The sequence below is a fragment of the Dermacentor albipictus genome, chromosome 2 (genome assembly GCF_038994185.2).
Source record: "Dermacentor albipictus isolate Rhodes 1998 colony chromosome 2, USDA_Dalb.pri_finalv2, whole genome shotgun sequence".
Classification (NCBI taxonomy): domain Eukaryota; kingdom Metazoa; phylum Arthropoda; class Arachnida; order Ixodida; family Ixodidae; genus Dermacentor; species Dermacentor albipictus.
The window spans coordinates 205500688-205524015 of record NC_091822.1 but is presented as its reverse complement, the minus strand read 5'-3'; the positions used below and the strand labels follow the sequence as shown (position 1 = coordinate 205524015).

The window sequence follows — 23328 nt, the reverse complement described above, 5'->3', positions numbered from 1 at the left end:
CAGATAAAAAGTGGGCCGAGAATGCCAGGGGCGAGATAAAGAGCGCCCTTTGGCGGCATCGAGCAACGCCGCCCTTTCGGTGTCACCCCCCCCCCCCCCCGGTCGACCCCCCGCGCGAGCACCGCGGGGCATCTCCATTCGAATGCCCCTGACGGATGGTCCTCTCTGTCGCGCGCACTCGCCTCCTTTGAGTCTCCTCCTCGCTGTTCGGTGTTTCATCCGAGCACGGCGGCGCAGTGCATGGACACGGCGCCTCTGGCGACCCGATTCATCTTCTGTCGTGGCCCCGTTTAACAGTGTCATTCTTCCCGCAGTTTAATACATATTTTTACATATTTTATACTCATTTCAGTATCGTTATTCATATGCCTTCGCTCAGCGCATCTAAAAAGAGCGGCGTTCAAGCTCTCGAGCTCAAGTTATTGTGAATAACGGAAACGTAAAGATTAATTGAACATATACTTTCCAGGCGCACGCAGAGGACAAAGTTCCCGCGGGTGACCGCACCTTATCAAGTGACGGTGGCGAGCTCAGGACACTGATGAAAAATATCCACAAAAACAGACCACGTAGTTATCACGACATTGTGGCAGAAGGACAGCATCACCATAGCCAGCAGAAGAGTTGAATTTGCTCTACTTTTCTGGATTTACACAACGGAAGGCAGGAACAAGGACGAAAACAAATAAAGTCGCAGTTTCGCCCGAAAGGCGATGCATCGAATGCGATTGGAAATTCGTAGACAGTTACATAAAGTAAGGATAGTAGTGTGTAAAGAGCAGGGCGAAAACATCTGGACAGAAGAACACAACGGACAGGACCGCTGTACCGCATCAACAAGGAAACTTTCAGCTATGTGTTGAGAATGCGCTTGTACTCGTTTTTTTTCCTCTGTCCCCATCCCGCTTCGCGCTGTACCACCCAAACAAGGAAGCTCTCAGCTATGCGGTGGGAATAAGCTTGTCCTCGTTTTTTTTCCTTTGCCTTCCTTCCCGCTTCGCGCTGTACCACACAAACAAGGAAGCTATCAGCTATGCGTTGGAAAAGCGCTTGTCCTCATTTTTTTCCCTTTGCCTTCTGTCCCGCATCCGGCTGTACCACCCAAACAAGGAAGCTCTCAGCTATGCGTTGGGGATACGCTTGTCCTCGTTGTTTTTTCCTTTGCCGTCTGCCCCGCTTCGCGCTGTACCACCCAAACAAGGAAGCTCTGAGCCATGCGTTGGGAAAGCGCTTGACCTCGTTTTTTCTTTGTGCCCTGTCCCACTTCTCGCTGTACCACACAAACGAAGAAGGTCTCAGCCATGCGTTGTGAAAGTGCTTGCCGTCGTTTTTTCCTGTGCCCCCTGTCCCACTTCGTGCTGTACCACACGAACAAAGAAGCTCTCAGCCATGAGTTGGGAAAGCGCTTGTTCTCGTTTTTTCCTGTGTCCCCTGTCCCACTTCGCGCTGTACCACACAAGCGAAGATGGTCTCAGCCATGCGTTGTGAAAGTGCTTGTCCTCGTTTTTTCCTGTGTCCCCTTGTCCCACTTCTCGCTGTACCACACAAACGGAGAAGGTCTCAGCCATGCGTTGTGAAAGTGCTTGCCCTCGTTTTTTCCAGTGTCCCCAGTCCCACATCGCGCTGTACCACACGAACAAAGAAGCTCTCAGCCATGAGTTGGGAAAGCGCTTGTCCTCGTTTTTTCCTGTGCCCCCTGTCCCACTTCTCGCTGTACCACACGAACGAAGAAGGTCTCCCATGCGTTGTGAAAGTGCTTGCCCTCGTTTTTTCCTGTGCCCCTGTCCCACTTCGCGCTGTACCACACGAACAAAGAAGCTCTCAGCCATGAGTAGGGAAAGCGCTTGTCCTCGTTTTTTCCTGTGTCCCCTGTCCTACTTCTTGCTGTACCGCACAAACGAAGAAGGTCTCAGCCATGCGTTGTGAAAGCACTTGTCCTCGTTTTTTCCTGTGTCCCCTGTCCTACTTCGCGCTGTACCACACAAACGAAGAAGGTCTCCCATGCGTTGTTAAAGTGCTTGCCCTCGTTTTTTCCTGTGTCCCCTGTCCCACTTCGCGCTGAACCACACGAACAAAGAAGCTCTCAGCCATGCGTTGGGAAAGCGCTTGTCCTCGTTTTTTCCTGTGCCCCCTGTCCCACTTCTCGCTGTACCACACGAACGAAGAAGGTCTCCCATGCGTTGTGAAAGTGCTTGCCCTCGTTTTTTCTTCTGTCCCCTGTCCCACTTCGCGCTGAACCACACGAACAAAGAAGCTCTCAGCCATGCGTTGTGAAAGCACTTGTCCTCGTTTTTTCCTGTGCCCCCTGTCCCACTTCGCGCTGTACCACACGAACAAAGAAGCTCTCAGCCATAAGTTGGGAAAGCGCTTGTCCTCGTTTTTTCCTGTGTCCCCTGTCCTACTTCTCGCTGTACCGCACAAACGAAGAAGGTCTCAGCCATGCGTTGTGAAAGCACTTGTCCTCGTTTTTTCCTGTGTCCCCTGTCCTACTTCGCGCTGTACCACACAAACGAAGAAGGTCTCCCATGCGTTGTTAAAATGCTTGCCCTCGTTTTTTCCTGTGTCCCCTGTCCCACTTCGCGCTGAACCACACGAACAAAGAAGCTCTCAGCCATGCGTTGGGAAAGCGCTTGTCCTCGTTTTTTCCTGTATCCCCTGTCCCACTTCTCGCTGTACCACACGAACGAAGAAGGTCTCCCATGCGTTGTGAAAGTTCTTGCCCTCGTTTTTTCTTCTGTCCCCTGTCCCACTTCGCGCTGAACCACACGAACAAAGAAGCTCTCAGCCATGCGTTGTGAAAGCACTTGTCCCCGTTTTTTCCTGTGTCCCCTGTCCTACTTCGCGCTGTACCACACAAACGAAGAAGGTCTCCCATGCGTTGTGAAAGTGCTTGCCCTCGTTTTTTCTTCTGTCCCCTGTCCCACTTCGCGCTGAACCACACGAACAAAGAAGCTCTCAGCCATGCGTTGTGAAAGCACTTGTCCTCGTTTTTTCCTGTGCCCCCTGTCCCACTTAGCGCTGTACCACACGAACAAAGAAGCTCTCAGCCATAAGTTGGGAAAGCGCTTGTCCTCGTTTTTTCCTGTGTCCCCTGTCCTACTTCTCGCTGTACCGCACAAACGAAGAAGGTCTCAGCCATGCGTTGTGAAAGCACTTGTCCTCGTTTTTTCCTGTGTCCCCTGTCCTACTTCGCGCTGTACCACACAAACGAAGAAGGTCTCCCATGCGTTGTTAAAATGCTTGCCCTCGTTTTTTCCTGTGTCCCCTGTCCCACTTCGCGCTGAACCACACGAACAAAGAAGCTCTCAGCCATGCGTTGGGAAAGCGCTTGTCCTCGTTTTTTCCTGTATCCCCTGTCCCACTTCTCGCTGTACCACACGAACGAAGAAGGTCTCCCATGCGTTGTGAAAGTTCTTGCCCTCGTTTTTTCTTCTGTCCCCTGTCCCACTTCGCGCTGAACCACACGAACAAAGAAGCTCTCAGCCATGCGTTGTGGAAGCACTTGTCCCCGTTTTTTCCTGTGTCCCCTGTCCTACTTCGCGCTGTACCACACAAACGAAGAAGGTCTCCCATGCGTTGTGAAAGTGCTTGCCCTCGTTTTTTCCTGTGTCCCCTGTCCCACTTCGCGCTGAACCACACGAACGAAGAAGCTCTCAGCCATGCGTTGGGAAAGCGCTTGTCCTCGTTTTTTCCTGTGTCCCCTGTCCCACTTCTTGCTGTACCACACGAACGAAGAAGGTCTCCCATGCGTTGTGAAAGTGCTTGCCCTCGTTTTTTCTTCTGTCCCCTGTCCCACTTCTCGCTCTACCACACGAACGAAGAAGGTCTCCCATGCGTTGTGAAAGCACTTGTCCTCATTTTTTCCTGTGTCCCCTGTCCCACTTCGCGCTGAACCACACAAACGAAGAAGGTCTCCCATGCGTTGTGAAAGTGCTTGCCCTCGTTTTTTCCTGTGTCCCCTGTCCCACTTCGCGCTGAACCACACGAACAAAGAAGCTCTCAGCCATGCGTTGTGAAAGCGCTTGCCCTCGTTTTTTCCTGTGTCCCCTGTCCCACTTCGCGCTGAACCACACGAACAAAGAAGCTCTCAGCCATGCGTTGTGAAAGCGCTTGCCCTCGTTTTTTCCTGTGTCCCCTGACCCACTTCTCGCTGTACCACACAAACGAAGAAGGTCTCCATGCGTTGTGAAAGTGCTTGCCCTCGTTTTTTCCTGTGTCCCCTGTCCCACTTCGCGCTGAACCACACAAACGAAGAAGGTCTCCCATGCGTTGTGAAAGTGCTTGCCCTCGTTTTTTCCTGTGTCCCCTGTCCCACTTCGCGCTGAACCACACGAACAAAGAAGCTCTCAGCCATGCGTTGTGAAAGCGCTTGCCCTCGTTTTTTCCTGTGTCCCCTGACCCACTTCTCGCTGTACCACACAAACGAAGAAGGTCTCCCATGCGTTGTGAAAGTGCTTGCCCTGGTTTTTTCCTGTGTCCCCTGTCCCACTTCGCACTGAACCACACGAACGAAGAAGGTCTCCCATGCGTTGTGAAAGTGCTTGCCCTCGTTTTTTCCTCTGTCCCCTGTCCCACTTCGCGCTGAACCACACGAACAAAGAAGCTCCCAGCCATGCGTTGTGAAAGTGCTTGCCCTCGTTTTTTCCTGTGTCCCCTGTCCCACTTCGCGCTGAACCACACGAACGAAGAAGGTCTCCCATGCGTTGTGAAAGCACTTGTCCTCGTTTTTTCCTGTGTCCCCTGTCCCACTTCGCCGTGAACCACACAAACGAAGAAGGTCTCCCATGCGTTGTGAAAGTGCTTGCCCTCGTTTTTTCCTGTGTCCCCTGTCCCACTTCGCGCTGAACCACACGAACAAAGAAGCTCTCAGCCATGCGTTGTGAAAGTGCTTGCCCTCGTTTTTTCCTGTGTCCCCTGTCCCACTTCGCGCTGAACCACACGAACAAAGAAGCTCTCAGCCATGCGTTGTGAAAGCGCTTGCTCTCGTTTTTTCCTGTGTCCCCTGACTCACTTCTCGCTGTACCACACAAACGAAGAAGGTCTCCCATGCGTTGTGAAAGTGCTTGCCCGGGTTTTTTCCTGTGTCCCCTGTCCCACTTCGCGCTGAACCACACGAACAAAGAAGCTCTCAGCCATGCGTTGTGAAAGCGCTTGCCCTCGTTTTTTCCTGTGTCCCCTGTCCCACTTCTCGCTGTACCACACGAACGAAGAAGGTCTCCCATGCGTTGTGAAAGTGCTTGCCCTCGTTTTTTCCTCTGTCCCCTGTCCCACTTCGCGCTGAACCAAACGAACAAAGAAGCTCTCAGCCATGCGTTGTGAAAGCGCTTGCCCTCGTTTTTTCCAGTGTCCCCAGTCCCAATTCTCGCCGTACCACACATTGCGCGCTCCCGTGGCCGCCAGGAACGCAGGCACGAGGTTCCCTCGCCATTCTGCACTGACTAGTGTTCCGGGCTGGCAAAGGGGAAGGTGTGCGGCTAAGATATGCTGATGGGTCAAGTTAAATGCTGGCATTTTACGTGCCGAAAGCACGCGATATCATTATGCGGCGCGCCGTAGCGGTGGATTCCGGTTCAAGTTTTACCACCCGCGGTTCTTTGACCCAATGCACGGTACGCGGGTGCATTTAGCCCCCAATCCAGGCGCGGCCGCCGCAGCCAAGTTTCGACCCCTCCACTCGGGCCTTCGCCAAGCGCAGCACCGAAGCTCCCAGGGCAGGCAGGGTCAGACCCCGACGTCTGCCTAGTGGAACGAATTGAGCACGGTCAATCGTTTGTGACACAGTCCGAGTTTCGAGTGCCTCAGTTATAAACTTCCGCTGTGAAGAAAGAGTGCACCGCAATGAACGCGCAGTCCGACTAACATTAATGAAGTTAAATTTAATGTACTGGAGGACATCGCTGGCGTTATGGAATGTATGAAGGCGATAGAAAATACCTGTAAATTTTCCTAATTCGCATAGTTGCATAGGTCGAAAGTAGGCTCTAGATGTACGTGCGTTAGTAACGTGTGCAGCATTTGTTATGATAACTAAACTTTATATGCATACTAATTACTTAAAATGAAAGATTTGCTCAGCCTGTGAGCAAAAGCACCGGTTTAGCCCATTGGTGTTGAATACCTTAGACTGACCGTTAAGTCTCTCTGCAAGTGGAAAAGATGGTAACGTCACGTTGTACTGCGTGCGACGCGTAGCTCGCTGTGCGAAAAACGTTCGGACACGGCGCGTAGTATGGCGCTGCTTTATTGCGGCTATGCATGCACTGGAAATAGAGGGAAACGCACGCACTGTCTGCAGTCCTGCTTGAAGCACTGGGCGATAGGCGCGTTGGAAGGCGTGAAATCATAGACCAGCATAGGTTCCGATCGACGGAAATTAAGCGCACAGGAAGACGCACGCGAACAGCCGAGAAAGACACAGGACAGGCGCTAAGAAAGACGCAGGACAGCGCCTGTCCGGTGTCTTCTTTCTCGGCTGTTCGTGCGTGCCTTCCTGAGCGCTTATTTTCTGTCGATCTGCAATGCACCATCTAGCCCGTCTGCAGGTGTTGTTAAGCGTAATTCCCGTTCGCAAAACATGCGGCTTCAGTAGCGCGTGATGCGCCATGGCTGCTGCTCCCATCATCGAGTTACAGAGGGAGGAAGCCAACTGACGCATTGGACTTTGATGGGAGCTACCTGATCGTGCACGTTGCACGAGTTGCTCTTTCGCTTCTTATGCTAAAAGGGCAAAACGAAACTGCGTCGGCTCTTCACAACCTCGTCGAGCCTTGCTTTTATATATTGGGCTCGGAGTATTAGCCATATGTTACAGAAAAATCGCGCTTGCCTTAACCGTATAGTTCGAGCGCGTGCGGTTTCAAGGCAACATGACGGCTCCTCGCGCAAAATAACCGGAAGGACTTCGTCTTCCTTGGCTCCACAAACAAGAGTCGTCACTTGCTGTCCCAAGCGATGTTTACTGTTGGCTCGCGCTAGTTGCGAGACTGCGGCGCACGGCACGCAAGTTAGAATGAATATTTGCATACTATATGCAAATTAGAATGAAACCACAAGCAAGAAACACGCGTCGACTCAGGTGCACTTCTGAACTAACAGGCGAACTTTGGCCCTAAGATTTTACACATACAAAACAGCGCTTGAATAAATTAACGGCATAATTAAACCGATGCATATAGGTGCGCAGCAATTTGTGAAAGAAAAGGGAAAATATATGAATTCAACAGCGTCGTCCCTTGTATGCTATAGAACAGCGAGCACGCTCTGCTCTGTTGGAGATCGCCAAGGCCTACAGTCAGCTTTTACTGCTATTGACCCAGAACAGCGTAACCAGCCGACACTGGCAAGCCTGCCTGTTTTTCCTTCTCGTGCACTATCTCCTCCTTGCCTTTCTAGATTTGCAGCAACAAGTCCCGCAAAACAGTGTTCATCGCTTCATAAGCTTATCACTCATAGGTTCTATCGAGCTGTGTCTCAATCTTTTAGGTGCATTACAACCCGGTTCTATAAAATTTATGCACACGGATTTGTCTCGGATTTGCCACTGTCATGTCAGAGCTATAATTTGCGTGGCTGGCCACCAGGTACAAAAGATGAGATAAATTACACAAAAGCGTCTAGGTCTGCAGCTAAGCGTAGGTAACCCGCACTCATGGCGCATTTTTCACGTTATTCAGTCCGCAGTCCGGGAGCTCCTTCACGGCTTGTCGCTCTCACAGAACGCGCTCGAGGCAGCTGCAGCAGGCTCGTCCGTGTTGTTCTCGCGCCTTGTCTCGCACATTCATCGTGCACCAACGCAGCAAACCGCCCTGCTTCCCATTGCATAAACTTGGGACGTCGGCGTCCATCAGATGGAATGCAGACGAGTGCACAATATTCGTGCACTTTCTTTGCTTCTCCGGACTCCAAGCAACGTTCGTGTTCTCATAATATACGTTCTGTTTTTCTTTCTGGCATCACCGTGCCTACTATAAAGCAGGAAGACGTTTACTCCACAGACCTAATTACCATTGCCTTTTTTCGACGGTGTGCGGGCTAATTCCATTACATAATCATTATAATTACCTCTGACCCTCGACTGTGACTCACTTCTCCCAGTATTCACTGATACGTAAACGAGCACCTAGTTCCAAGCATTAAGCAATCCGTAAGGCTCCACCCCTTTCCCCAATCCATCTAGAAGCGGAGCACTCCATTCTCTTTCTCCGTTTATTTTGTTTGATCAGATAAGTGCCCACTACATGGCCAGACAGAAGTACGGCGCCTACGGCACCGAACACCGTTTCATTTGTTCGTCACTTGGAGGCACTTGAGCCGCATCGAGTAAAACTATTATTATTGCCTCTCCAAACTCGTGAAAAGGAAAAAGAGGCAACAAAAGGCAAGCTACAGTTCGTCCACGTAAACAATGTAAAGAGCAGGTCCCCAGTTGGAGTACCGCCTCGAATGAAACCACACCGCGGTGGTTCGGTGCCAGCTCCCACGGGGTCTGAATGCAAAGACACTCCTAGTGCACAGTGGTCCACATCACTGCGGAGTCGTGGTCGTCGTGGTCCGCTACGCAGCCTCGATAAGTTATGAGCATCGTACAAACAATGCTGGAGCTCTGCAACAGCACCATTATTGCTTAGCGTAAGGTTTTCCGTAGTAGCATGTTACGCTTTAGCGATAACAGAGGAAAACAAATAAAAGAGTTGAAATGTACGGGAATCGCCGTCAGCACCCTTAAATCTGACCACGTATCGGCGAACCAGCGGGTTTTCTGTCGTTCCGCCGCGCAATGGTGGCAAACCTTGATGCGCGGAAAGCGGTGCCCGGCTGCTGAGTAGTCGGGAAGAGCAGGGCAAACGCCGTCAGAATTGGCACAACCTGGGCTCGAGAACGTTACGGCCACAGCAGTAAACCACGGCCGACCTCGCCGCGAGGGAGTCTTCACCCTTGCTCGCGCTTACCTTATCGCGCAGACGTGTCATTCTTTCAAATGCCGACACACGTTGTTTCCTCTTGGCCTCGTTCGCATACTAGGCCGTGGTCCGGTCGTCTGCGCCTTTATTTCCTATCTCATACTCATTTGCCGTCGACACATTCGAAGGCACGTTCTTCACGAGGTTGATCTGCCCACGCGACAGAGGGACAGTTCATCGAGCGGAACAGCGCTGCGCAGCGAAGCTCATGATCCGCTCGCGGATTCTTCGTGTCCGACTTTACGCGCGTTCCTCGCGACAAGATATACGGCGCCGACTGAAGCGTGCGCGTAAAGAAAATCGACGAGAAGGACGACAGGCACGGTTTCGGAGGAACAAGAAGCAGGAAAAAAAGAAGCATCGGTCCATTGCAGTGCAGGAACGAAGAAAGGCGTAGGGCGAGTAGGATTCTCGGATGCTGGAGCAAAGGTGCGGAGTGTAAATTACCGGACTCGAGACGGACAACGGTGCTTCAGAATGTGTCAGGCGCGGCGCTGGATCGTTAAAGCAACCTTTATCGCCGAAGGGGCGAGCGAAATTTCACCCCATAAATTGTGGGCCAAGCGCCTTTTCCTGCTGGCCAAAGCAGCCACGGCAAGAGCAGAAGAAATGGGGCCGTATAGATTGCTCGCCTTCTCCGCGTCGTTCGTTGTGCGCCACATTCTCATTTTTATTTCTTTTATTTCGTCAACATTGGCAAGTTTTATTTCTTTCGTCGCGCCTCTTCTTCGTTACTCCAAGCTGTGCTGCTGCGATACGTGCTGAATCAACAGCTGCTCGCCGTTTTGCGACGTCGCCCATAGACGAGGCGAAGGCAGTGCCGTTTGTTGAAGCGTTGGACAGTTGCAATGTCGTGGGTCGATAGAGTAGCACGGGCCGCACTCGTTCACTTGCCGCGGCGTGGCACGCGACGCGTTCCTGCCACGTTGTCCGACCGAGCGGCGGATTGTCGCCAAAGTGATCCCCGAAAGTGAACGACCCAGAGAACCTTGACTGGTGCGGATGAATTGATGTGTTGACGGTCTAATTTGGAACTTTTTTTTATTGTCACTTTGATCTTCATATTACAAAAAACTTCGCAAAACTTGTTTGGTCCCATAGCCTGGCTGGCTACTAACGGAACCAATTGTTCGACGTACATACATAATTCGACAAGCGGTTACAACATTGACAAAAGGAAAACAAACTAATTACAGATCTTAGAAAAACACATGATTCTGTTATACAGAGGATAACAGCAGACAAGTTCACCATTTGTCCAATTATACCAGTTATCCACTAAACATGAAACGCTTCATGGCCGCGGAAAAATTGTGTACTGCATTCACATCAGTCGGTATGGCATTCCAAGTGACAGCGCCGTGAAATTATATTAGACTTCGACCGTACGAATTTTTGGCAACGGCTAAATTAAAGCAGTTGCTCGCTGCAGCTCTTGTACTTACAGCGCACAGGTAATGTAAAGGTGCTTAATGGGACAGAGTCAACATGTTTTATTATTCTATTTATTATGTAAGCAACACTGAATACGTAAACAGAGTCCGGCGCAAGTACACGCATCAGTTGAACAGTCGTTTTGTGGTATCCGTGCTGTTCGAAAATGTAATAATTCTTATTGACTTCTTTTGTAAGCGGCTAATATATTTAAAATACGTTTTGTATGTGCTGCCCCACGATACTATGCAATAGCTCAGATAACCATGCACAAATGCGAACTATAGGAAACGCAAAACCGTTGTGCCGAAGCATTCGCGGGATTTTATTAACGCGTGGCAACCATACGCTAGCTTTGAACATGCCTTAGTTATGTGCGATTGCCACTTCATATCTGAATCAAACGTGACCCCTAAACATTTAGACGAGGCTACTCGCTGCAGCTGCGCAGTCTCTAAAAGTAAATTAAACCTACCAAAATCGAGCTTTCTCTTCCTAGAGTGAAAAACCATGTATTTAGTTTTGTCAGTATTAATATTTAGGTGATTTAGTTTAAACCATGAATGAACTCTCTCTCTAGCTCCTCGTTGCTTCGATCTCATTTAAACTGTCACCGACAAAGATTAGCGCCGTACCATCTGCGTACATTAAAGCTTCGGAGTATAATAAAAGGAAGGGATAATCGTTAACATACTGTGAAAAAAGAATGGGTCCAATAACTGAGCCTTGTGGTAAGCCAGAGGCTACTGACTGAGTAGAGGACCCGACACCGTCCATCGCTACTCGTTGCTGTCGGTCGGAAAGGTAGCATTTAGGAAGCTGTTGAACTTTACCTCTGAAACCATAGTCATAAAGCTCAGCTTACAATATCTTGTGATTAACAGAATCGAAAGCCTTCCTCTGTCTAAGGAAACTACGACGTCAATCCTATTGTTGTTCAGGGGCTTAGTTAACTTGTCGGGTAAGTATCAGGACCGCAGTGGACGTGGATCTGTGCAACCGGAAACCATGCTGGTTTGGATGGAAATGATGTAATCTGTGCTGTGAGTTTTTTTTTTTAATATTGCGTCAATCACATTTAACACGGATATCGGTCTGTAACGGCATTTGAACGGTCTCCGTCTTTGTATACAGGGAAGACTTTGCCCAAATTAAGTTCCTTTGCCTACATACCACATATTGTCAGTGATGGAAGATGTGCAACAGGCGGACTGCCAGAATGCTATATTTATTTATTTATTTATTTAACTGTAATAGTATCAATCCCGACCGCTTTATTAACGTATAGATCTTTTACTATTGATACGATATGTGTCATATCTATTTCCAATATTATCAGAAACTGGTTTGAGGGGCGCGTGAGATCCCAAGTGGTAGGAAACTGTGCAGCCAAAGAACGTCCGACGTCTGCACTAAAGCAATCCACTGTGTCTTCAGTTATAACGTCAGGCAGTACACGTCTATCAGAGTAAAGGCCCAAGCGCAGCTTTTACTATCTTCCACGCTCTTTTGGTGTTGCCCTCAGCTTCATTTATAATTATGCTGTAATATTCTTTTTCTCGTTTCCTCATCAAGGAAACTGACCTATTCCTAAACATTTGAATTGCTTTAAGTAATACTGATTGTCTCTATGTTGCTTGCATTTGTGGTACCAGCAGTCTTTTTGTATAACGTGCTCTGCGCCGCTGCGAGCCCTACGTAGGTAGCGCTGTGCGTAGCACAGCCGGCTTAAGCCGCCTGTATCTGTATGCGGGTGCTGTCTTTCGGGCATATGGCTTTCACCTGAGTGCGTCTCGCACAGTGAATGTATGAATGTATGAGTGCGTATTTTATAGTCTGTATTTTTTTCATCATGGGTTCGCCTGTGAATTTGAGACCACATCCTAACCTCATACACTTCTTGAATTTTGTAGTGTCTGTGCCGTGTACAGTGAATCGTTCCTAGCATTTGAATACTATAATCTTATGTATATTGAGCGCTGCGCCGGAATCTCGTTTAATTTAATGAACTTTCTTTGTGCTTGCTCTTCCGAACTTTCGAGCTTGTTCGTTATCATTCAATATTGTTTCTTCTTATCACTACGATGTTAAAAGAAAAAGACCATTACCATTGCAAGCTAACTAAGTCTCCTACTTTGACTTCATTAAAAAAAGACCTCTAACAGCCGCAGAAAAAGACGGCAATGAAGGCAATTTAACATCTCGTAAGACTATGAACACAGGTGCTAGATGTTCTGCCCGTACTTCGCGCCACCACCCTTTCTTGAGAAGCTTGAGAAGAAGCTAAAAACCTCGCAACAACCTATGGAAAGGAAAATGTTTGCCGTAACGTTAATAGAGAGGAACACAGCGCTGTGGAATAGAGAGCCAACGCAGGTAGACGACAGTCCAGTTGACATTAAGAGGGCTAAATGGAGTAAATAATCAGTGGACCTCAAAATTTACAGAATGTGACCCAAGAGGATTGAGGGCCAGTCGAAGACGGCAGAAAATCAGGTGGTTTTATGAACTTGGGAAACTTGAAAGCAGAGTGGTGTGAGCTGGCGCAAGGCAGGGGTAATTGGAGATCGCCGAGGGAGGCCTTTGTCATGCAGTGGACATTTATTTATTTATTTATTTATTTATTTATTTATTTATTTATTTATTTATTTAAAATACCTTACAGACCCCATGGGGGCATTGTGTAAGGGGGGTTACAGAGTAAGCAGCCTTCTAAAGTGGTATACAAAAGGTACACCTCAATACAGGGCTCACCAACATTACTATCAAGATTGAAACATGAAACAGAAACAACTGAAGTAATGAAAGGCCACAGTGGTACACCTAAGGAAATAACTTGAGTAAAACTTAACGTAAGGCATTAATACTAGAAAGTAAAATACACAAAAAATGAACACATCAGGGAGTACAATTCTTGAAGTGATATTCAGGGAAAAAGACGCAAACAAGCAATAATATATACAGGGCATACAAGTGAACACACGACACAGCATAACATAGCAATTCACAAGAGCGAGATAGCAATGCATAAAAAAAAATTATCACAAGAAGTTCGAAGCAGATTGCCAAGTGTTAGAACCATAATCGTCACCATCAATAAATTGATGGTGACGATTATAGAAAAATATGAAAGGCACGAATTCAAACAAAGCTCGAAAGATACTGAAGTAAAAAAAGATAGCTTGAAATATGTTCCGCCCAGCTCACACTGCCAGAAATGTCAATAATAATTACGGCTAAGTTTCATATAAAGGCCAACCTTGGTTCAGCGTTCGCAAGACGAAAAATCTGGCTGCTATATCCCTAAGGTTGGGCTTCCATCATTCCGACAATCCGCGTTGTTACGATCGGCCTGCAGGGGTATCGACCTGCAAAATTTTCCCAAGCCCGCTGCAGCTGCGGGGGTGGCGATCTTCGAAGAAGCGACCTCCGAACACTTCCCATCTCGCTGTGACGACTGGCTTTGTAAGAACAACAATGCGCCGCCTCAACAGCCCGACGGCGCCGGCATGTCTAGTGACGGTCGGTGGACCGAGTATTGTTAGTTGATTCGCCGTCGCCTTCACGGTTTGTTTAGAGTGGGGGAACTCCTGGAAGGAGATGTTTTGCGGTGCGATCCCACGGGCCCCAAGAGTCGTCACAGTCAATGGACAGACGCGGCGGCCACTAACGGCGGGGTCAGCTCTGGGATCAAGATTCGCCTGCTCGGGGCAAGACCTCTGCCTGCGAGAACGCGCTCATCTCAGTGTGTTCAGTGAAAACTGTGCGGGAGTGAGTGCGTAAACCCACCCCTTCAAAGGCGGGTCGGCAACGATGACTTTGGACGCTCCCATTGGTTGAAGGTCTAACGGCCGTTTTCGCTCACCTAAGGATCTAGGGAGGACAGTGTGTTTCTAAGCAGCCGTTGACGGCTGCTCAGTGTGCATTCTCTTTCAGTCATGCTAGACTGATGAACTGTAACTTTCTTCACCCTTCATGTAGATATTGTAAATAAATCCCATATTCCTCGTTCTCATTGAGAACAAGTCCCTCCCTTCAACAGCGTCCTTAGCGTGGATGAGTCCGACGACGGAATTGGCCAGCTGCTATCTATTTCATGCCCGATCCCGATCTTTACAGCGTCTGGCCAAGGGAACGTCTGCTGCGTGTTCAACCGGCATTCGTATTGTTGCCGCATTTCTCGACTGGTGATTTCACCCACGGTAATAATATTTGCCCTCGCACTGTAACACGTTCCCTCGCACTGTAACAGATTGGAATACACCACAGCTTCACTTCACCTAGTATTATTTGCAACAATCCCCAATGTCACACAGTGTTTTTTGTTTTTTTTACTTTGGGGCACATGAATGTGCACAAGTTCATGAGAAAAAAATCCGATGCTCATACGTTTCCATAAATCATACCTCTACTGCCTACTTAAGGAAGAAAGCAAAACGACATACATTATTCTTTCGTGAGCACTGGAATTCGCACAGTTTACAGCGCACACGTTTGCATGCCGTTGCCTGGTGTATCATGTTACTCCTAACATGAACAAACATTAACGAAAGAACGTGCCTGTGTATCAACTATATGCTAAGCCAAGCGCTTTAGCGTGAAAGCTTTCCGAATGTATTCTCAGTACACTATTGATAATTGATTATTATAGATTTTGATAGATCTCTACACATTTATCTTAAGGCGCTCGTCAGCATGTCTGCAAGATGTTAAACTTTTTAATGTCTGTTACGCAGTACGCGACAACGGCACCAAGAAAACCAAACTGTTGCCTGTTCGCCTGTACATCATACTTTTGGCCAGGCTAATCAAACAATTAAGCTGGGTTGTTAGAAGACACCCGCACACGTAAAAAGAAGAAAGTAGAACGCATCAAAAGTACACTCGGGAAACTTACCCCGGTGCCTGTTGGTCTGCTTGTCGAACATCAGCATCGCATCTTCTATCTGCAAGGTAAACGAAGAATAGGAAAAGAACGTTGCTTTTAATGAAATGGTGTGCATACAAGCTCAGTCGCGCAAATGTTTAACAGTCATAAAACGGCCATCTGCATTGTTTTTCTTACTCACTGAGCTAACCATTAAGTTAGTGAAAACATTTTCAAAGCAGGTACGGCGTGTCACTTTGGGATTAACACTGACGGGTTCATACGACGTTCACATAAACGTCAGCGTATGATTGCCACATATACGCACTCTGCAGACTGTGACGCAAATTCATTCACGATTGTTTGCGCAAGTAGAGACATTTAGACGCAGCGCTTTCATCGCTCGTCTGCACTCCTCCCTTTTCGCTAGCAATCATCAATGCAATACGAGCTTCCCCAAAATCCCATCTTGCAAATTCGTTTGGCGAAGTTACCTCTGTTAATACCAAAGCACCATTCCGCATCAAGTAAAATTAAATCAACTTGGTCACCTTTATTTCCAGCCGTAGAGAGTACACTCGAGTCAAAAAACAAAGAAATGTTATTTCATAAGTGTAATTAGCAATTAGCTTCATGAGCTATCCACACCTGAAGGCTCACTTCTTCGTCCCAAAAACAATGCTACGGGATTTGCGTTAAGTTCACTGCGCGTAAATGTGAACTTGTTGAGGGATCACACCTAGCACATGCAAGACGCTGGACATTGCAGGGTAAAGGAATAGCTTTCTTTTACGTCGTCACTACATAGCGACATATATGAATGCGTACCGCAAAAAATTGCAGGGCAATTCAAAAATACGCAAGTATCGCGAACAATGTGAGAAGGAAAGGGCGGGGGCGACGAGCGACGGCAGCGGCGGGCGTGCAGTTTGCCGCTGCGGCAGGAGCCCGCTGGCCGCTCGCGCCGAGCGACGGTGTCGCACGCGCGACACCTCGTGCGCAGGCCGTCGCACTTCTTCGGCACGGTGACCGCTTCTTTATCAAAATGAATGGTGAAGAAGTTATGCAGATCCAACGTACGTACATGCTGGAAATCTCTGCGAAGCAAAGCCTCGGTGATGCCCGTTTAATGCTATGCAAAGACCAGTTTGGTTCGGTTTAGATTTATCAGTGTTATGTGGGAGTCGCATTGCTTGTTCTCGAGGAATGGCCAAAAATGGACGCACACGCTGAGTGGCAAAACTGAACAAAATAAAGTAAGTCGAAGAATTGGTTAAATAGAATTCTCCGTTACATTAACGGATAGGTGTTCTTTAGAGACACCAGTAAGCTGCCATTATATGTTCAGGTTTTACATAGGAAGTTATTCTTCTGCAGAAGAAAAGTGGGCATACTTGGTCAGCATATAACGGTTATGTAAGCCACTTCGCGGGTACTCTCGCTTGACCTTTGTACTTACATCCACAAATACCTCCGGTGAGATAGCGACCGACCCAACACTCATACAGCCGCACCGAACCCGGGAGAGTCGGCAAAACAAAGCTTCGCATCAAAAACCAGGATGAACAGAGCATTTCGGGCACAGTTTGCCCCTATAGCAGCAAGAGGCAAAGATGGAGCCACAGGAGAGTTAGTAAATGACATCTACTCTAAGTTCAATGCAATCATGCATTCTACCCTCTCTGTTCCTTTATGATTAAAATTCGTCAAGAACTGAGAGCCAAAAAAAATAAATAAGAAAGCTTACGAGCAATTTTACTTGCGAGGCTAAATTTCTCGCTAATAAAGCGTGCGCAAATTTCATAAGGGACGTTCCTCAACCTCCTCGAGGTGTCAAATTCACAAAGCTTTTCTTGCATAAGTGCTCGTTGCCATTGGCCGGTCTCCTTCGCTAGCAATGTGTCCGGCATCAGTATTCGCTTGACTCTTACGAAGAATCTCGGCGTGACAGCCAATGCTGATCCTGGTGATTGTGCTGTGAAGGCCGGTTCGTTGGCGATCGGTTGCATGGGAGCGCGTTCATTCGCCGAGAAAGCCCGCCCCCTTGCCTACGCCCGTAATCGCAAAGAACTCTTACGCTAGAATTGTTGTTAAGCAAAACGTCTAGCGAATCCTTGAAATATATATAATAACGGTGCCCAGTCAATCGCAAGGTGGATGACCGAACAGAGAGTTTTGTGAATTCGGCCTCTGGTTCGCCGTGCATTCAGAGCCGTACTGTAAAGCGTACTCTGCCTCACGTATACTCATAGAGGGGAGAAGCCAACCAAATGAATGATCAAAACCACAATAGGGGTATCTCATTCAGTACGTGGATAATAGAGAAGGAATACTCTATGTAAGTTATAAAAATGAATCGTGTACCTTTGCACTGCAAAATGCCTAGTTTATGGTCGTGAAGCATATATAACTCAAGAAGAGGCCAGAGGTCTCCAGTGAGAGCTGCGCATGCCAAGAAAAAGATTAACATCGCAAATCCACGCTTTCTTTTTCACTCTCTCCTGCTCCAATTTCACACAATTTCGAGATTTTGAGACAGTGCGAGATAAAGATTTATAAACGTGGCGAACCAATACGTTTTCAAATGTAGGCGCTTAACAAAAGAAATATAACACGTAAGGGGAAAAAAAAAGCAAAGGCTGAAGGAGCCCTTTGCCGCGCCGGGCTATTCGTTTCGCCCAGTGTGATTTTCCCCTGGCGCTGGAGAGATGGCCGAGAAGGCGACGGTGGGCAGACGACAGGGTGCCCTAATTAGAGCGAGCCTCCGAGAACCATTGCGGAACTGCGTCGGCTCGCGAAAATTACAGGTCCCATGACGTGGCCCCTAATCGCGTTTGCCGTTAGCGTCCGGCCCACCGACGAGGCTGCCATCGCAGACGGCCCAGCAGCGCGCATTCTGATATCTGCATGCGAAGAAACTGCTCTGCGCGCTGTCTTGACCGTCGCGTGAATCTTGGACGCCTACCGTCGAGAAAACCGATAAGAAGTTTCGGCAGGCTGTGGATACGGCGCCGCTTTGGGGACACTTTTGCGCGCCGTTCCTCATCTGGTGCAGGCAGAAACGTGGCATTTTTTTGAGCGCACGTACTGCGGCAAAATGATACGCAAGGTCAAGATCGCGTGCTTCGGCAACGCATCGTGGATTCGGCATGTGTGGCAGCTCCACACATATCGTCCGGCTGTTGCGTGAATGAAGAGCTTTGCGTGATCTGTGCGGCTTGGCGTCTACTGTAAAACGAACGCCGCCGAAGAAGCGCAGAATCAACAAGCCATGTGTAGCTACTTCGTTAACTGCAGAGCGACAAAGCTCGACTATTTCGGGGGGAGGTGCTGCAGTGGCAGGGTGGCGTGCCCACGAGGAACCCTCGCACCTTCGTGGCAATTAATTGACCATCACGGCTGCACTCTCCCAGGTGTCCGAGGGCTTCCAATCGACAACCTGGCTGTTTGTTGGCCAACGGCAGTATACGCTTCATCGGAGCGCGTCAAAGTTCCAGGTCTTCCATGATGACGTTATTGGTATTATTATTATTATTATTATTATTATTATTATTATTATTATTATTATTATTATTATTATTATTATTGTTGTTGTTGTTGTTGATGTTGTTGTTGTTGTGAGTAAAGCTATGCTACGTTGTCTAATGTACACGTAACAGGAATAAGAAGCTAAGTTGTGTCTGTCTACAGAAGCCAGAAATGCCCGTAAACCGACGAGTGGGAAATAAGAAATGTATTGGACGCAAATGCACTCACCGCGTGACGAACACTGGATGGACCATACCCCAGAGTGGATGGCGTTTCGCGTCAACACTGGAGGCTCACATACGAGAACATACGACGCACATGTTCTCGAAGCACTGTCTGTTCCGATGTTGTGAGCAGCTTTACATTCTTGCATACACTTTCCAGGATGTGCAGAAGATTTTTTTCTTTTTTTTGCCTTAGCCTGCAGTGTTTGCATTGTAATAACTTTAGTGAATGTACGTGTCGTACACGCAACGTGTTTTCGTAGCACCCTCCGTTCGCTACAATAAAATAAATATCTTGCATCTTTGTCTTTCGAGCACAAAACAAAAATCATTTGACGTCGTTTTAAAGGAATGAAGTGCTCGCTGCAGGATGCGAATGCAACGCTTTAGTGATTCTTTGTCGGGGTGTGCTTCATTTTGCAACCTGTGCTAAACCACAACACATCAACAGGTCAGCGTAAAGATCCCTCAGGATTAAAAAAAAACAACAACAAATCGTCGTAAGCATTGATATCATATCGCGGTCTTCCCGTAATCTTAAACATACACTCTCAGTACTCTCTCTTAGTGCTTATGCGACCAGCCTTAGCTGTGCTTCAAGCGTCCTTTTATCACGCGGTTCTGATCCCACTACGAAGAAATCATTCTGCCTCGCAAATGGATTGTAGTACTTTGGTACTATGATTCCCTGCTACGAAAAGAAAGGGATAATCGAGTATTGCTTTAGGGTAAAGTGTGACATGACAGTCGCTAGACGCGTGGGCGGCATAACACTGATGTGCCGGCGGCTCTTATAATTTGCTCTTTAGCGAGTCGTTGTTAGCTTTACAGAAACCAGCGGCCACTAGTATTGCGACAGCAATTATGTGGAGGCGCATTCCTGCCGCCACCGTGAGGTTCCGTACAAAGTCGAAGGGCGATTAGACTGTCACCGCGCCGTATGCACCAGTGACAGCTTGCGAGGCTGACCCGGCCATCGCTGCTCAATCCCGCGCACGCAATGGATCCAATGATGTTGAAGCAGCACAGTGACATCTGGCACGCACACATAGAAAGGAGATACACAGGCGCTGGACTGCAACTACTGTGGTCCAGCGCCTGTGTACGCGTCAGATGTAAGTGCGCTGCTTCAATATCATGACTCGCCAACTTGCGCATCGGTATCTATTAATCGAGGGGAAAAAGCGTGGAGGAAGCGCGCCGTCTTCCGTCGCGTACAAGGCTCCGGGGGCACGGTAGGGAAGGCAGGCGCGTTCCATCCCGGGCGGCCCGGGCCGCTGTATCTCGAAAGCCATCTGCGACAGAGTCCGCCTTACGCTCTGTTTTCGCGCCTTAGTTCGCGTTGATGCGAGACGCAGCACGAATGTCTATTCGCTCGCTGCTGCTGCCGCGCTACCTCGCTCCGGCGTTTTGAGAGCGAACTTCCGCGGTCATCGAGTGAGATGTGTTCATGTTTGCTCGTGCGTGCGCGGCACCCTGCTATTTAATCTAGTTAGTATGCCTATGTTTACAAGTTTATACGGACAATAAAACTACTATCCTTGCTTCGCACAGCTGCCCACTAATTTACTATCGCAATCGATGCTTCGCCTTTCACGCGGAACTACGACTTTATTGTTTGAAAATATTCTAATAATTCGAAAATCAATTCGAGTTTTTTCTCATTAGTGTCGTGCACGTAACAACGAAAGGACAGATTTCCGCTTAAATCCAACGTTTTTATTGTTAGTAAGATAAACATAACCACTTGTGAGGCAACATGGCGATCCCGTTAACTTTTTGTCGCTGACAGTGATGTAGCTTGTCTAACTTACCTTAGTAAGAGCGAAGAGCCATCGTGCACGTTTCAATGCGAGCCAGCGACCGCGTATCCACACTATTACGGCGACGGTGCTGTCATCTATAGCTCGATTTCGCGGCGAATACGTACGATAGTTTGCAAAGCAAAGGCACAGATTATAATAAAAGCAGCATTAATATTCATGTTCAATTCTTTGTATATCTTTTTCTTTTATGCAGCCGAGTGAGAGCAATAAAAGAATGCAGTGCAAATAAAACAGAATGCTTAAAATTGAAACAAACACCGGCTTGTGCACAGTATCCTCCCGGAGTAGACGTTGTAAAAAGAAATTATTCGGCAATAAATATTCTCAAAAAGGAAGGCGGACGGAGCCTCTGCGCAAAATAATGGTTCCAAGTTCGTTAAAGAAAGAAAGAAAAACACAGAGCACAACACGTGTACGGATAGAGAAGACGCTCGAGAAAAAGATGAGACGTTTGCCGAAAGGAAAGGCGCGAAATAAAACAGTTCTGAACCGGAGGATGTCGGTGCCAAGAACCGCGGGAAAGTTTCAGGCGACACACTGAAGGGGGAGCCAGCGCTGGTCGCAAGTCGCCCTGCTAGCCAAAGCCATTACCGTCGGGGCCCGTGAAAGAAAACTGCAAGGGGGAAAAAAGGAAAAAAAGAAGAAAAGAAGTACAAACGGCAAAAAAGCACCCTCGGCTGCTGCACGGTCGGTTGGCCACTGCTTGAGAGGGGGAAGACGAGGGGACATCTCTTTCAGGTATTTCCACCGCCTCTCTTTTTGCTATCGCACAGAATCTATTGCACTTTCTGACACGGGTTCGTTATTAATTACTATGATGGACGACATTCCGCAAAGCGTGGCATCAGTGAATCTCCTCTGCGCTGGATTCCTCGCCCTCGTGTGTTTCCTGTTACCAAAGAAGGCGAGAAGGAACGCAGAACAGATTCATCGGGTGATCTCCCATTCTTTTTTTTTTCATCCTTTTGAAGTAAATCCGCACGTGGGCTAAGATAAAAGGAAAAAAATTACAATGAGACGAGAAGGAGGCGGCAGGAAGGGCGCCGCGGATTGCCGACGACGCGAATCACTGGCAATCCCTGCACTTAAAGCAGGTAGCAAGATTTCGTGAGATACCGAAAAAAGAATAAAAGCGAGGAATAAAATAACTGTCCGCCGGATAGAGTGTTCTCTATTTGACGTTTGACTGCAGCTTTCTCGCCCTCTTTCCTCCGCTCAGGCATGCCGCATCTCTTTTGCAATGTCTTTAACCTCCATTCAACACGCGCGCTCATACATAAGTGCCCAGACGCGAGATGTCCTCTGCGATAACTTTTTCTTTCCTTGCCTTTCATGCCTGGGCAGGACAGAAAGAAAGAAGGGGACGCACGAGGAACGACGGCCGCTTTGAAAGATGATCCCCGTGACTAATTCGGGAGAGCTGTCCCCGTTGACGAAGCAGCGCGGAAGCGCAGGACGCGTTGCCCTGTGCTCGGGACCCTGGCACGAGGACCGTGTCCTTCCTCGGCAGCCTTTTTGTTGATGTTACTGTTTTCACTCAGCTGCTACATACAAAAGGGCAGAGTGCTTTGCCGTGTTTCCGCAACCTCCTGCTGTTCCTTTCTGCGACGTGCACTCTCTTTCATGTTCGTCTGCACTGGCCACTTTTGAGCTGCTTAGCTGACATTGCTCCACAAATTATGTGCGGTGTGAAGTTCAATAGGCTAACTCGAACTTTACGTGGACTGACATGCGTTAGCCCGTGCTGACTTCCCATTTCATTTCAATATTCGATCGCGTTTGTTCATGTGTTTGTTTGAGCCGGCCTATAATTCCTGTGAACGATTTGCTTAAGCGACAGGGAGTACGGGAAATCAGCCGTGATCCCAACCTCTCCTGCAGAAACACAGAATAATAAAGAAAAGCGGTATGCGCCTTTAAACACAAACATAAACACACACAAACCCACACACACACACACACAGTACGGGAAATCAGCCGTGATCCCAACCTCTCCTGCAGAAACACAGAATAATAAAGAAGAGCGGTATGCGCCTTTAAACACAAACATAAACACACACAAACACGCACACACGCACACACACACACACATATGTGTGTGTGTGTGTTTGCTCGCAAGAGGGATCGCTCGACTGCACGGAGGAAAAACAAAAGTGGTGTTGACAAACTTCAGCCAGGAGTTCAAGCACATCAACAGGGGCACGGTGATCGCATACATCGAGGAAATACTGGAAAGCAGTAATACGTTTGTCCTCTCGGACTCTGCCGCATCTACCCCGACGACCATAGTTTTCGAACCAGACTTCGACATAAATCCAAGTCTCCCCATGATTCAGCAGCGACAGCTCAGAAGTCTGCTTCGATGATACAAAGACTGCTTTGCGACGTCATCGAGGATTCGACAAACACCAGTTGCAAAGCATCGCATAACAACCGACGAGTGCGCTCGACCACTCCGCCAGAGCCCTTACCGAGTTTCGACGAGAGAA

The 23328-nt window shown here is 48.3% G+C and overlaps 1 protein-coding gene and 1 long non-coding RNA gene across 6 annotated transcripts in view; one reads left to right on the top strand and one right to left on the bottom strand.

Moving 5' to 3' along the window:
• The window catches only part of LOC135903399 (uncharacterized), a 61352-nt gene extending 38545 nt beyond the window's left edge, over positions 1 to 22807 (top strand). The window contains exons 2-3 of the long non-coding RNA XR_010564786.1: positions 18675 to 18780; positions 22184 to 22807. This is a non-coding gene — a long non-coding RNA (uncharacterized lncRNA). The remainder of the gene's footprint in view (positions 1 to 18674; positions 18781 to 22183) is intronic.
• Positions 1 to 23328, bottom strand: part of LOC135903397 (RNA-binding protein Musashi homolog Rbp6-like) — a 1054134-nt gene that overhangs the window by 440317 nt on the left and 590489 nt on the right. For all 5 annotated transcript variants that reach the window (XM_070534623.1, XM_065433710.1, XM_070534624.1 and 2 more), the window contains one exon: positions 15292 to 15340. In XM_070534623.1, the coding sequence (XP_070390724.1) occupies positions 15292 to 15340 (49 nt within the window). The remainder of the gene's footprint in view (positions 1 to 15291; positions 15341 to 23328) is intronic.